At 43.5% G+C, this 13,903-nt stretch overlaps 2 protein-coding genes across 3 annotated transcripts in view; one reads left to right on the top strand and one right to left on the bottom strand.

The window, feature by feature from the left end:
* The window catches only part of LOC126292043 (uncharacterized), a 33,313-nt gene extending 28,210 nt beyond the window's left edge, over window positions 1-5,103 (top strand). For both annotated transcript variants that reach the window (XM_049985842.1, XM_049985843.1), the window contains exon 6: window positions 2,100-5,103. In XM_049985842.1, the coding sequence (XP_049841799.1) occupies window positions 2,100-2,293 (194 nt within the window). In that variant the 3' untranslated portion in view covers window positions 2,294-5,103. The remainder of the gene's footprint in view (window positions 1-2,099) is intronic.
* LOC126292035 (amyloid-beta-like protein) overlaps window positions 1-13,903 on the bottom strand; it is a 1,795,419-nt gene that overhangs the window by 1,052,892 nt on the left and 728,624 nt on the right. The window lies entirely within an intron of this gene.

Raw genomic sequence — 13,903 nt, 5'->3', positions numbered from 1 at the left:
AAGTGGCAGTGCGGTCCCCTACGGCACTGCTTAGGATCCTACGGTCTTGGCGCGCATCCGTGCGTCGCTGCGGTCCGGTCCCAGGTCGACGGGCGCGTGCACCTTCCGCCGACCACTGGCGACAACATCGATGTACTGTGGAGACATCACACCCCACGTGTTGAGCAATTCGGCGGTACGTCCACCCGGCATCCCGCATGCCCACTATACGCCCTCGCTCAAAGTTCGTCAACTGCACATACGGTTCACGTCCACGCTGTCGCGGCATGCTACCAGTGTTAAAGACTGCGATGGAGCTCCGTATGCCACGGCAAACTGGCTGACACTGACGGCGGCGGTGCACAAATGCTGCGCAGCTAGCGCCATTCGACGGCCAACACCGCGGCTCCTGGTGTGTCCGCTGTGCCGTGCGTGTGATGATTGCTTGTACAGCCGTCTCGCAGTGTCCGGATCAAGTATGGTGGGTCTGACACACCGGTGTTAATGTGTTCTTTTTTCCATTTCCAGGAGTGTATGTGTTGCCCGTTACGAGCAGAGACAACAAACAGCAAACATGTAATAATTAGGCAGTGAAGAAATAACAAGCTAATGCAAGCAACAATTACGAAACAATCGATGGTGATGTGTAAAGGGCTGGAGAAGAGAACATGAAAATCTCACGAAACGCGCATGGGCTACAGCTCATGTAGTCTTGTAAACCTGTTGGTGGCTGTTTCCCAACTTAACAGACCACAAGTGTCTTGTATAAAATTCTTCGTTTCGACTTCCACTATATAGCTATGTTACGATGTAAACAATAATGGTTTACACCGTATATATACTTCACGTTGTCTCTGAGTTCGTAGGCGAAGTAGAGACTTTATGGAAGCATAAAATAAAATGTAGTTTTCTCATCATACTTGGGTGACATGCTTAGTAAAAATTAGGTTTTTACGTTGCATTATTAAAGTTAATGCAGCAATAATAATAATAATAATTAAGTTCGCAGTAATAGAGATTTTGGTTTGAAAGCTCCTTCCGAACAAATGTTTTTGAGATAATAAGTAAATACGATTTTATGGCAATCTTTTTCTTACCCAAATGGAGAGGCACCGCTTTTCCTACTGAGCGAAAATGACCCACAACTCACTTTTTTTTTTCTTCAAAGAAACCAAACTAGCAGGTAATGCAAATTGGAAACAACCGTACATAAAAATAATAAGAGCCTTCCTAAATGTAATGTTTTGTATGTGAAAGATACACGAAAATCGGTTTATATGAATTTTCTTACACTAAAAATTAAGCAAATTATTGATAGTTAGTTGCTGAATCAAGTCGATGAAACCAAACAATATATGAATAACAAAAAAACTTGCCTTGTTATAAGTATGACTTCTACTGTTCATCGATATAATGAAGTGAGCTGATATGCCCTTTTGTTACCTGAAAAGACGTACCTATTACATACAACGTAATTTTTATGTAATTTACGTAACTATAAAATACTTTTTGATTACCTGTCGTGGACGCTGAATAGCAAGACCCAAGTGCAAGAACAGTTTGGAACACATGTAAAATGGGCGAGCGCAGTGAACGTAACGAACAACTGGATACTGAACTAACTAGGAGCAGTCGGCAGTGGAACTGAGACAGGCGGTCGTGCGAAGAACGACGAGTGCGGTCGAGGGAGACCGAGACAGAGGAGCACGCGACCGAGGCTGGAACGAGAACTGCCGAAGTGACCGCCGCGACCGAAGTGAACTAGTGAACTATGAAGCGATCGTTCCTCGTTCCCGGGATCTATAAGTAGACCGCCGCGACCGAAGTGAACTATGAAGCGATCGTTCCTTGGAATTCGTTCCTTGATCCTTTCGTTCATCTTGGTGAATCATTCCTTTGCACCCGTTCGTTCGCGAACTACCCATCTCTAGTACAAACACACTTGCGTATTCTTCCAACTATTCTGTAGATGGACATAAGTGAATTTACTTTATTTGCTACACGTTGTGGGGTTGGAATTTAATGACCAGACGTGCAGATATCCCTTACACAGATCTGCACAGACAGCAGCCCTGGGGAAGATAAACTGATGCGGTGGCTCCGTTTTCGCGGTGTTCCAGGGCTGATGGTGTACTTCTGGCTGATGGTGCACAGCTACAGCCTGGAGCTGGACTGTGGAGTTCGCCCCGAGGCGGGTAACGGCTACTGCACGGTGCCCACGGGGGTCTCCACCCCTACCCAGGGAACCTACTGCGACGCGGATGGCATGGCTCTGACGCCAACGGCACCACCATGCTACACCAGCGTCGCATAGGGATCACCGTGTCAGCCGTGTAAGGGGACCACGTCTCCAGGCAACGTCAGCTGGTCGCAGCCTTGAACGGACCTGACCGCTGAACTGTCACCGCGACAGTCGCTGGAGGCTCCGCCAGGACCGCTTGACGATACAGTGTTGTCATCATCCAGGAAAAGACTGTCAAACATATCGCCTTAAATGCATCTTCACAGTAGGTGTAGTAGTATCATGAAATGTCTTGAAGACGCTCTACACTTGTTTGATCTTTTTCAAACGAGTGTTCTACATCCAGAAATGCACGTAGTAAGTATGTATCAATCCCATGTCGGTATGATAAGACACAAACATCAAGGACCTTCACTATAGTCAAAGCATGGTTGAAATTTAATCATGTCCGTCCCCCGGTAGCTGAGTGGTTAACCGGCACGGTAGCTCAGCGTGTTCGGTCAGAGGGTTTAGCTAGGAGTGCGACAGACTGTCAATGCTAAGGGCCAGGGTTCGATTCCCGGCTGGGTCGGAGATTTTCTCCGCTCAGGGACTGGGTGTTGAGTTGTCATCATCATCATCATTTCATCCCCATGGACGCGCAAGTCACGGAAGTGGAGTCAAATCGAAAGACTTGCACCCGGCGAACGTTTTACTCGACGGGAGGCCCTAGTCACACGACATTTTTTTAATTTAATCATTGGAAGTTCGATAAATACCTTTGTCGGCTCAACGTAAACGCAACCCCTCCGTGTTGTTGCGCAGAGGCAGAAGATCTATAACATATATTTCTACAATGCCCTCGGAACACGTATCACATAAACATCCTTGCAAGTAATCTTCGGGCTCTTGGTCTAATCTGATGCTTTCGTACTTACAGCGCCAGGAGAAGACCAAACGTCAGTTAAGGGGAGGTTTACTATCTTTAGCCCCCGAAAAAAGCATATTCTTTGAGAATTTTTTCTCCTGATGTGTTATAGATACCAATGTCAAATTTGGTCAAAATGTTTACTGATTTTCCTCTACAAAGTGGAATTTTTTCGACCGGAAATGTCGAAGAGCAAAGGGGGGAAGTGCCGACGGAACGAAACAAAGTTTCGAAGTAGACCTCCACGCGCGGAATGTCACAGGTTAGCGATTCGTCTGAAATCAAAACTGGGTTGACGTTAGCGAAGTATATAAGATTCTTTAGGAGTTGTACCTCAGGTAAGTTATTTGGACCATAAGAAACAAAATGGCGGCCACTTAAAAAAATATGGTTTTTCATCGATTTTTCGATTTCGTCGGCCAGGTAAAAATATTTATAGTTGATGGATCGGAATAAAAGTGGTACAACTCCTAGACCATTTACTTAGCTTCATTGGAAACAAAGACTCATGCCAATCGGTTCAGTATATTTAAAGTTACCATATCGCGGAGGGAAAAAAAACCGTCATTTCGAGAAAAACGCGTTTCAAGTTTTGACTACATGTAAATGCAATATTATGCAAAGTACGTTCAATCTGCTATTCCGGGTCCATAAAATAGTTCTTCCTCTTCCTCATAGAGGGCGTTCTGCTCGATCTGGACCATGCTGCGCTGCTCCAGAGCCGCTCGTAAGACCGGTGACAAGCGGTTTTCGACCGTTTGAATCCGGTGGTCGTCCCAATGCTTGGCGAACTGCGTCGAATAGAGACCCAGGCTGACGTCCGTCGTCGTCATGGTCTTCAGAATTGCTGAATACCCTTCGCTGAAGCTGCTCACAGCCACGAAAGTCGCAGTCTCCACGGTTTCGCACCAGAGTGCAAAGACTTGGGAGCTAACTTCCAAACACACGCGTTCAAACTTTCATTTGGATTGTGTGTTTTGCCTCCAAAGCACAGGTACAATAACTCGTCCTCCGAAAGAAAAAAAAATCTGGTGAGTGAAAAAGGCCGATTTCAGGCGGGTGCAGTTTTCTGTTCAACCGCGAATAACAAACATTTCTGTTCCTTATTCGGAAAAACCGTTTCAGGGGTGGATTCTAAACACCTTTATCGATTCAAAACTGCAATTTAAAAGAAATCGATTTTTTGAACCAAACGATAATAAACCTCCTCTTAACTGACTATTTTCTTATGTGCTACTCAGCAAAATTTGGCACGTCCTGCCTCTAAATGTATGTCACTACGTACCTCCTATATGTAAGTTCTGAAGAAAACTGGTCTATCTACACATCTGGCTATAATACAAAACTCTGGTTCTTGGAAACTGTTCTCCTTTTCTGTATAGATGGTATTTACAGGCCTGCAAAAGTATTCAATTCTCTATCCGCAGCTTTTGAAATAATTCTCACAAAACATACAAAGAGCATTTTACGGTCTCAATGCGTACCAACGGAAATTTATCTTTTTTATTATGTTACCAGTAGGACTTGCATAGTATACCACCACTGTGTTTCCTACGGTCCATTTTCGTGTTGTTTACTCGTTTTAGTATTCTCTGATAGTAAATTTCGTTTTATGTCGAATCAGTCCTTTGTTAATCCTGTGTAGCTTCGTACCAGGTTACGACTTGAACTAAGTTCTACCGTGAATTGTCAAAACAAATTTAATTACAACATTTCCTGTGATGAGATGACTGTATGGACACGTTTCGAAAGGCAATAAATTTAAAAAATCCCATCTGGTAAGGCTTCCAAGCCGGCGAGGAATATTGAAGTACTCACTTTTCTTGTTGCCATGCTACTAAAAATGTTTTGTTCTAGGAGTAATGTGTATTATCAGAGTCCGTGCCAATGTATCAGTTTTCCAGTAAAGAAGACGTTATATACAATAGATGTAAATATGAGAGTATTTTATTAATAAAAAAGTGATGGAAATTTATGCATCCTCCTGAGTATTTTTTATTATAGTACGTTAAAACACGCACCTGTACAAAGATTGGAAGCAGCTGAAAGAACCTACTATGGTGAGAAAGTTTGAGATACTCTAACAAGACAAAAATGAAAATATTCCAATTCGAAAATAGGAAAGTGCTCGCTGATGCGAAACCTAGCCAACCATTAATTCAAAAAATCATGGTTGCATAATACTTACACAAAATATATACAGCACAATGGAAAAATTGTTAGAACTTGAATATATTCATGTTATATGGATGTTGTTTCTTGGGGGCTGAGAATGCAATGTAGATTTTTTATAACATATACTGTACCAGTAACTTGTTAGTAATAATGGAAGATTCGTAACAGGTGGTTGTTGCTGTACATATTAATTCATATTACTTCGAGAAAGATCACTTTGGATTCAGAAGAAATACTGGAACACACGGGGCTATACTGACCATATGGATTATCTTAGAAGGTAAGGAAATGCAAACCAATGTTTATACTATTAGTAGATTCACAAACAAAGTGATGACTGGAATATACTGTTTGAAAATTTGAGAGCATCAGGGGACCAAATACAGGCAGGGAGAGTTTATCGACAACTTGTTCTCTCAAAGCACCCATCTTGCAGGGAAAGGTGCGAATGGAAAATAAAAGAAATCAACCAAAAACGTAAAAAAAAAACAGAAATATCGTGAAAACCTTACGTGATATCACACTTCTAAGGACATTTCGATTTTACAACAATAAACGCGTAGAAACTAATTCATCACACACCAGACGCAAGATCGTTGTTGTGCAATTGAAGCTATGAATGATACGAACATTGGTTACAGAGATACATAACGGTCGTAAGATGAAGTGAAAAGTGGGCAACCGTCTGTTATAAATGAGGACTTGATGCAGAAAGCTGATTCAAAATGTTAAGAATGTGAGCGTTTCGCGATTATCTTCTTATTCGTCCAGTTTCAAGAAGTACTATTTATAATATTCCCACCGAATTCTTAAACTACCGAAAGTTTTAGCCTATATCTACGTCTAAGTTGATTGGTTTGCAATTCAGATTTAAGTGCCTGGCAAAGCATTCATCGGACCACCTACGGAATATTTCTGTTCCATTCCACACCCGAACAGCACGCAGAAAACACGAATATTTAAATCTTACGATTTCTCTTTATTTTATTAGGATGACCATTTCTCCTTATGGAGGCGGCTGTCAATAAAATATTTTCACATTCGGATGAGAAAGTTGCTGACTTAAGCTGCGTGAAAACTTCTCGCCGCACCGAAAAATGCCAGCTCAACACGCTTATCATAGCGTGACAACTGTCTTCCCTGTTTCGCGAGAATACAAAACGGTCTGCCCTTCTTTGAGCTTTTTCGTTGTCCTCCGTCAGTTCCACCTGATGCGGATCTCACGTCACACAGCATACTCTAACAGGACGGAGGCAGCCTCTTTAGTAGACCTGTTGCACTTCCTAAGTGTTCTGTCAATAAAACGTAGTCTTTGTTTTGCATTGCCCACAACATTATGTATGTGATCATTCCAATTTAAATTGTTCGTAATTGGTATCTCTAAGTATTTAGTAGAATTGAGAGCCTTTAGATTTGTGTGATTTAACGTGAAACCAAATTTTAACGGTGTTTTTATAGCACCCATGTCGATGATCTCACACTTTTCATTATTTAATGTCAATTGCTACTTTCCACACCATACTGATATTTTACGGAAATCACTTTGCAAGTGCTTTTGATCTTCTGATGACTTTACAAAACGGTAATTAAGAGCATCATCTGCAAATAGTCTAAGAGGGCTGCTCAGATTGTCTCCAAACTGTATATATAGATCAGGAACAGCAGGGACCTATAGTACTTCCTTGGGGAACGCTAGATATTAGCTATGATTTGCTCGCTGACTTCCCGTCAGTTACTATGAACTGTGACCTTTACGACAGGAAATCATCAATCCAGTAGCATAAGTGATACGTTACTCTATAGACACGCAACTTGTTAGCAGTCGCTTGTGAGGAACGCTGTCAAAATCCTTCTGGAAGTCTAGAAATATAGAAACAGTTCAACATCAACAGTCCATAACTCATTACTTTGTGTGAATAAACAGCTGGTTGTGATTTATATATTCCAAAATCCTACTGAAAATCGACTCCAGTGCTAATGGGACTGTAACTGAGTGGATTACTATTTCCTTCCTTAAGTATTGCTGTGAGCTTGCAGATTTTTCTAGTTATTAGGTCGGAGAGGTTGTACGAGGGTGTAAAGTATGGAGGTACTATACAGGGTGGTCCACTGATAGTGACCGGGCCAAATATCTCACGAGATAAGCATCAAACGAAATTCCTGCAAACAACGAAACTATCTAGCTTGAAGGGAGAAACCAGATGGCGCTATGGTTGGCCCGCTGGATGGCGCTGCCATAGATCAAACGAATATCAACTGCGTTTTTTAAAATTGGAATCCCAACTTTTTATTACATATTCCTGTAGTACGTAAAGAAATATGAATGTTTTAGTTGGACTACTTTTTTCGCTTTGTGATATATGGCGCTGTAATAGTCACAAACGTGTAAGTACGTGGTATCACGTAACATTCCGCCAGTGCAGACGGTATTTGCTTCGTGATACATTACCGTGGTAAAATGGGCCGTTTACCAATTGCGGAAAAGATCGATATCGTGATTATGTGTGGCTATTGTGATCAAAATGCCCAACGGGCGTGTGCTATGTATGCTGCTCGGTATCTTGGACGACATCATCTAAGCATCCGGACCGTTCGCCTGATAGTTACGTTATTTAAGGAAACAGGAAGTGTTCAGCCACATGTGAAACGTCAACCGCGACCTGCAACAAATGATGATGCCCAAGTAGATGCCTTAGCTGCTGTCACGGCTAATCTGCACACCAGTAGCAGACAAACTGCGCTAGAATCGTGAATCTCAAAAACGTCGGTGTTGAGAATGCTACATCAACATCGATTGCATCCGTACCATATTTCCATGCACCAGGAATTGCATGGCGACGACTTTGAACGTCGTGTACAGATCTGCAACTGGCCACAAGAGAAATTACGGGACGGTGACAGATTTTTTGCACGCGTTCTATTTAGAGACGAAGCGTCATTCACCAACAGCGGTAACGTAAACCGGCATAGTATGCGCAACGGAAAATCCACGAAGGCTGCGACAAGTGGAACATCAGCGACCTTGGCGGGTTAATGTAGGGTGCGGCATTATAGGAGAAATGATAATTGACCAACATTTTATAGATGGCAATCTAAATGGTGCAATGTATGCTCATTTACTACGTAATGTTCTACCGATGTAACTAGTAGATGTTTTACTGCATGACAGAATGGCGATGTACTTCCAACATGATGGATATCCAGCACATAGCTCGCGTGCTGTTGAAGCGGTATTGACTAGCATATTTCATGAAAGGTGGATTGATCGTCGAAGCACCATACCATGGCCCGCACGTTCACGGGTTCTGACGTCCCCGGATTTCTTTCTGTGGAGAAAGTTGGAGGATATTTGCTATCGTGATCCACCGACAACGCTTGGCAACATGCATCAGCGCATTGTCAATGCATGTGTGAATATTACGGAAGGGGAACTAATCGCTGTTGAGAGGAATGTCGTTACACGTATTGCCAAATGCATTCAAGTTGACGGATGTCATTTTGAGCATTTATTGCATTAATGTGGTATTTACAGGTAATCACGCTGTAACAGCATGCGTTGTCAGAATTGACAAGTTCACAAATGTACATGTATCACATTGGAACAACCGAAATAAAATGTTCAAGCGTGCCTACGTTCTTTATTTTAATTTAAAAAACCTACCTGTTACCGACTGTTTGCGTAAAATTGTGAGCCGTATGTTTGTGGCTATTACAGCGCCATCTGTCACAAAGTGAAAAAAGTGGTCCAACTAAAACATTCATATTTCTTTACGTACTACATGAATATGTAATAAAAAATGGGGTTTCCTATTTAAAAATCGCAGTTGATATCCGTATGACATATGGCAGCGCCATCTAGCGGGCAACTATAGAGCCATCTGGTGTCCCTCTTCAAGCTAGAGAAGTTTCGTTGTTTGTAGTTTTTTCGTTTGACACTTATCTCGTGAGATAATTGGCCCGGTCACGTTCTATGGACCACCCTGTACATGTCAACGAGGTACTGCATGGCAATATTACGTTTGTCGTTTTTTTTTGCCTTCGCCAGCACTAGTATCCTATCCTTCAGATGACATATATAGGTCAACTGCAGAATGGGATACTAGATCTAACGAAAGCTAAGATACTTGGCTTTCCTACTGTGAAACAAGTGATATTTATAATATTACGTCCGAAATATGGGTCTAAGCGATATATGTCCACGATCTGTTTCCTCTGTACTACAATCGCTTGTTTCTCAACATTTGCGTATGTTTTTAAATCTCTGAAAAGCATCACCTGTGGTAACGTGTGACGTCAATGGTCAACGCCGACGGGTTGTATCACATTCTCCAGTATTCCTGGTTGGGCCATCGCAGACTTGTGCCAGTCTTGTCAAGACGTGTGCCTAAAAACGTGTCTGACTGGGTCAGGAACGACAAACATCTGTCACAAAGAAAGTGGTCTTCCGCCTCACATTCTGAATAGCGCGACAAAATACAATTTGACGGCAGGACGTCAAGAATCGGGCGCAATCCACTCCCACGGTTCGCACCCATACACCGTAGCTGCTGTGTTGCGGTTTCCGCGGAGACGCCCGGCTGCGAACCAAGGACGTCGGGATGTGGCAGGATAGAGTGAAGCAACAGGGGTGCTCCATCCCGCGCGTGTTCGCCGTGCTCGCAGGAGCAGAGGGCATCGTGAGTACTTCACGCATTCACCTACCGCATTCATTTACTTACTTACGGCCAACATCTATTTTGCGATAATTTCCAAGAATGATTGCGTATCGAAGTCGGAGGAGTCAAAACGATACATATCAAACGTGTGGTAGAAAACAGATTATGGAAGTCTCGTGGCCGGGCGTTATGAAACACAAACAGCTGCTAGCATGAGTTTCTTAGAAGTAGATACCTGAGCGGTTGCGAAGCAACTCAAATCGCTTGATACGGCAAGTCTTCAGGTCCAGATCGTATACCGATTAGGTTCCTTTCAGATTACTCTGATACAATAGCTCCCTACTTAGCAATATGCAACCGCTCGCTCACCGATGGATCTGTACCTACAGATTGGAAAATTGCGCACGTCGCACCAGTGTTCAAGAAGGGTAGTAGGAGTAATTCATCGAACTACAGACCTATATCATTGACGTCGGTTTGCAGTAGGGTTTTGTATTCAAACATTATGAATCATCTCGAAGGGAACGATCTGTTGATACGTAATCAGCATGGTTTCAGAAAACATCGTTCTTGTGCAACGCAGATAGCTCTTTATTCGCACGAAGTAATGGCCGCTATCGACAGGGGATCTCAAGTTGATTTCGTATTTCTAGATTTCCGGAAAGCTTTTGACACCGTTCCTCACAAGCGACTTCTAATCAAGCTCCAGAGCTATGGGGTATCGTCTCAGTTGTGCGACTGGATTCGTGATTTCCTGTCAAGAAGGTCGCAGTTCGTAGTAATAGACGGTGAATCATCGAGTAAAACTGAAGTGATATCAAGTGTTCCCCAGGGAAGCGTCCTGAGACCTCTGCTCTTCCTGATCTATATAAATGTTCTGGGTGACAATCTGAGCAGTTCTGTTAGGTTGTTCGCAGATGATGCTGTAATTTACCGTCTAGTAAGGTCATGCGAAGACCAGTATCAGTTGCAAAGCGATTTGGAAAAGATTGCTGTATGGTGTGGCAGGTGGCAGTTGACGCTAAATAACGAAAAGTGTGAGGTGATCCACATGAGCTCCAAAAGAAATCCGTCGGAATTCGATTACTCGATAAATAGTACAATTCTCAAGGCTGTCAATTCAACTAAGTACCTGGGTGTAAAAATTACGAACAACTTCAGTTGGAAAGACCAAATAGATAATACGGTGGGGAAGGCGAGCCAAAGGTTGCGTTTCATTGGCGGTACACTTAGAAGATGCAACAACTCCACTAAAGAGACAGCTTACACTACACTCGTTCGTCCTCTGTTAGAATATTGCTGCGCGGTGTGAGATCCTTACCAGGTGGGATTGACGGAGGACATCGAAAGGGTTCAAAAAAAAAAAAAAAAAAAAAAAGGGGTGGGGGTGGGGGAGGGGCAGCTCGTTTTGTATTATCACGTAATAGGGGAAAGAGTGTGGCAGATATGATACGCGAGTTGGGATGGAAGTCATTAAAGCAAAGACGTTTTTCGTCGCGGCGAGATCTATTTACGAAATTTCAGTCACCAACATTCTCTTCCGAATGCGAAAATATATTGTTGAGCGCAACCTACATAGGTAGGAATGATTATCAAAACAAAATAAGAGAAATCAGAGCTGGAACAGAAAGGTTTAGGTGTTCGTTTTTCCCGCGCCTGTTCGGGAGTGGAATGGTGGAGAGAGAGAGTATGATCGTGGTTCGATGAACCCTCTGCCCACCACTTAACTGTGAACTGCAGAGTAATCACGTAGATGTAGATGATCAATTATTTGTGATAGTCATTTTTGTCAGTTTTCCGTTGTTCCTTTAGTTCGTGTACATTACATTCGCGCCGTAATTACTTGTGACGTGGTTGGGAAACCCACACGGTTTCTGTCGATAGCGAGTGGAATGTCTGCTTTTTCTCACGTTTCTTCTGCGGATTGTCTGACATGGAAAACCCTTTAATTCCATGCATATGCAGCATAGACAAATGTTTGAATTTTTGCCGCAAATGTGGACTTCTTCCGGACGAGGAAAGGAGGGACTGTGGTGCTGATAAGTCTGTAAAACGTCGTAAGTGGAGTGTCGACACCGAGATACCGTTGCAATTTCATTGCGGACTTTGCGGAAATCGAAGCAGCATCAGGAAAAATACGTGTTTCGAGTCCACCAAATTATCCATTCAGACGAGCGTAATTCTTGTGTCGTGCTGGATTCGAGATTACACGTTACAAGCCACAGCATTAGAAACTGAGTTGTCCGCAATTACGTCTTGTGACTATTGGTTTCTCCGAGAAGTCTGTTACATGATAGTGACAAATGATAATGTGCCAATTGGTGGCACAAATGAAATTGCAGAAGTAGACCAATCTCATGTTGCTAGGCGAAAGGACCAGAGAGGATGGCCTTCTAAATGTGAAATAGATCATATTTGGGTATTCGGTGGGATAGAAAGAGAGTCCCGCAAGTGTTCCGTTGTGAGGGTACTGTCCGAAACAAGGTGACTAGTGGGTCTCATAAAACACTTCATAATGTCTGGTACGAAAGTAATTACAGACGGGTTTCAGTCGTACAAAAATCTAAAAACTGAAGCGTTCGACCACGAATTGGTGAACCATTCTGTGGAGTTCATCTCTTCACATGACGCCATTGTACATATCCAGAATATAGAACGGCTGTGGAAGTCTGTCAAGTCGATCATAAAAACAGAAGGGCGTCCAGAACAGAGGGACGAACTGTATTTGTTCCAGTACCTATACTTTCACAACTTGCGTTTGCGGGGGAAAGTCGACGCATGCGACACTCTGCCGATATTCCTGCGCGATATTGGCAGAGTTTACCCTGAGTACGGGAAGAAAGGAATTGCCCCTGCACGCGGACTATCACAAGACGATAACGCCGACGACGAGTAAGGCAAGTCGTCTCCTTTCAATTTACAAGTGCTTCTCTAACGCCTCTCTTTTGGCGTTGCTGTAGAGACAACTTGAAACATACTCGTAACGCGCGCCACGATACTTCCATAGTCGATTTACTGTCGCAACTTCGATATGTATCGTTTGGAGCCCTCCAACTTCGATAGGTAATCATTCTTGGGAATTGCCGAGATTCTTGTTGAGCGATCTGGGTGGCCAAATCATTCTCTCGAACTGTCCAGAATGTTCATCAAACGCCGGCCGATGTGGCCGAGCGGTTCTAGGCGCTTCATTCCGGAACCGCGCTGCTGCTACGGTCGCAGGTTCGAACCCTGCCACGGGCATGGATGTGTGTGGTGTCCTTAGGTTAGTTAGGTTTAAGTAGTCCTAAGGTGTAGGGGACTCATGACCTCAGATGTTAAGTGCCATAGTGCTCAGAGCCATTTGTTCATCAAACCAATCGCCAACAATTATGTCCGGTGCCATGGCGCAGTGCTACCCATAAATATTCCATGGTTGTTTTGGGAACCTGAAGTACATGAATAGCTGCAAATGGCGTCCAAGTAGCCGAACATAGCCGTTTCCAGACAACGATCGGTTCAGTTCGACTAGAGAACCCAGTCAATTTCAAGCAAACACAGGCAACACCATTATGAAGCCACCTACAGCTTGCAAGGTGCCTTGTTGACAATTTGGATCCTTGGCTTCGTGGGGTCTACGCCACACTCGAGCCTTGCCGTGAGCTCTTACCAACCGTTTTCCAGTCGTCTAGGTTCCAACTGATATGTTCTCGAGCCCTGGAGAGGCGCTCCAGGCGATGTCGTGCTGTTAGCAAAAGTACCCTCGTCGCTCTTCTGCTGCCATAGCCCATCGATGGCAAATTTCGCTGCACTGTCCTCACGGAAGGTTGTACGTCCCACATTGATTTCTGCGGTTATTTGACGCAATGTTGCTTGTCTGTTAGCACTGACAACTCTACGCAAACACCACTGTTCTCTGTAGCTAACTGAAAGTCATTGCCTACTGCAGTGGTGGTGGTTATTGTTTAA

The sequence above is a fragment of the Schistocerca gregaria genome, chromosome 9 (genome assembly GCF_023897955.1).
Source record: "Schistocerca gregaria isolate iqSchGreg1 chromosome 9, iqSchGreg1.2, whole genome shotgun sequence".
Lineage (NCBI taxonomy): Eukaryota > Metazoa > Arthropoda > Insecta > Orthoptera > Acrididae > Schistocerca > Schistocerca gregaria.
Note: the sequence above shows the minus strand (reverse complement) of the source record. Positions and strands in the feature narration are given on the sequence as shown.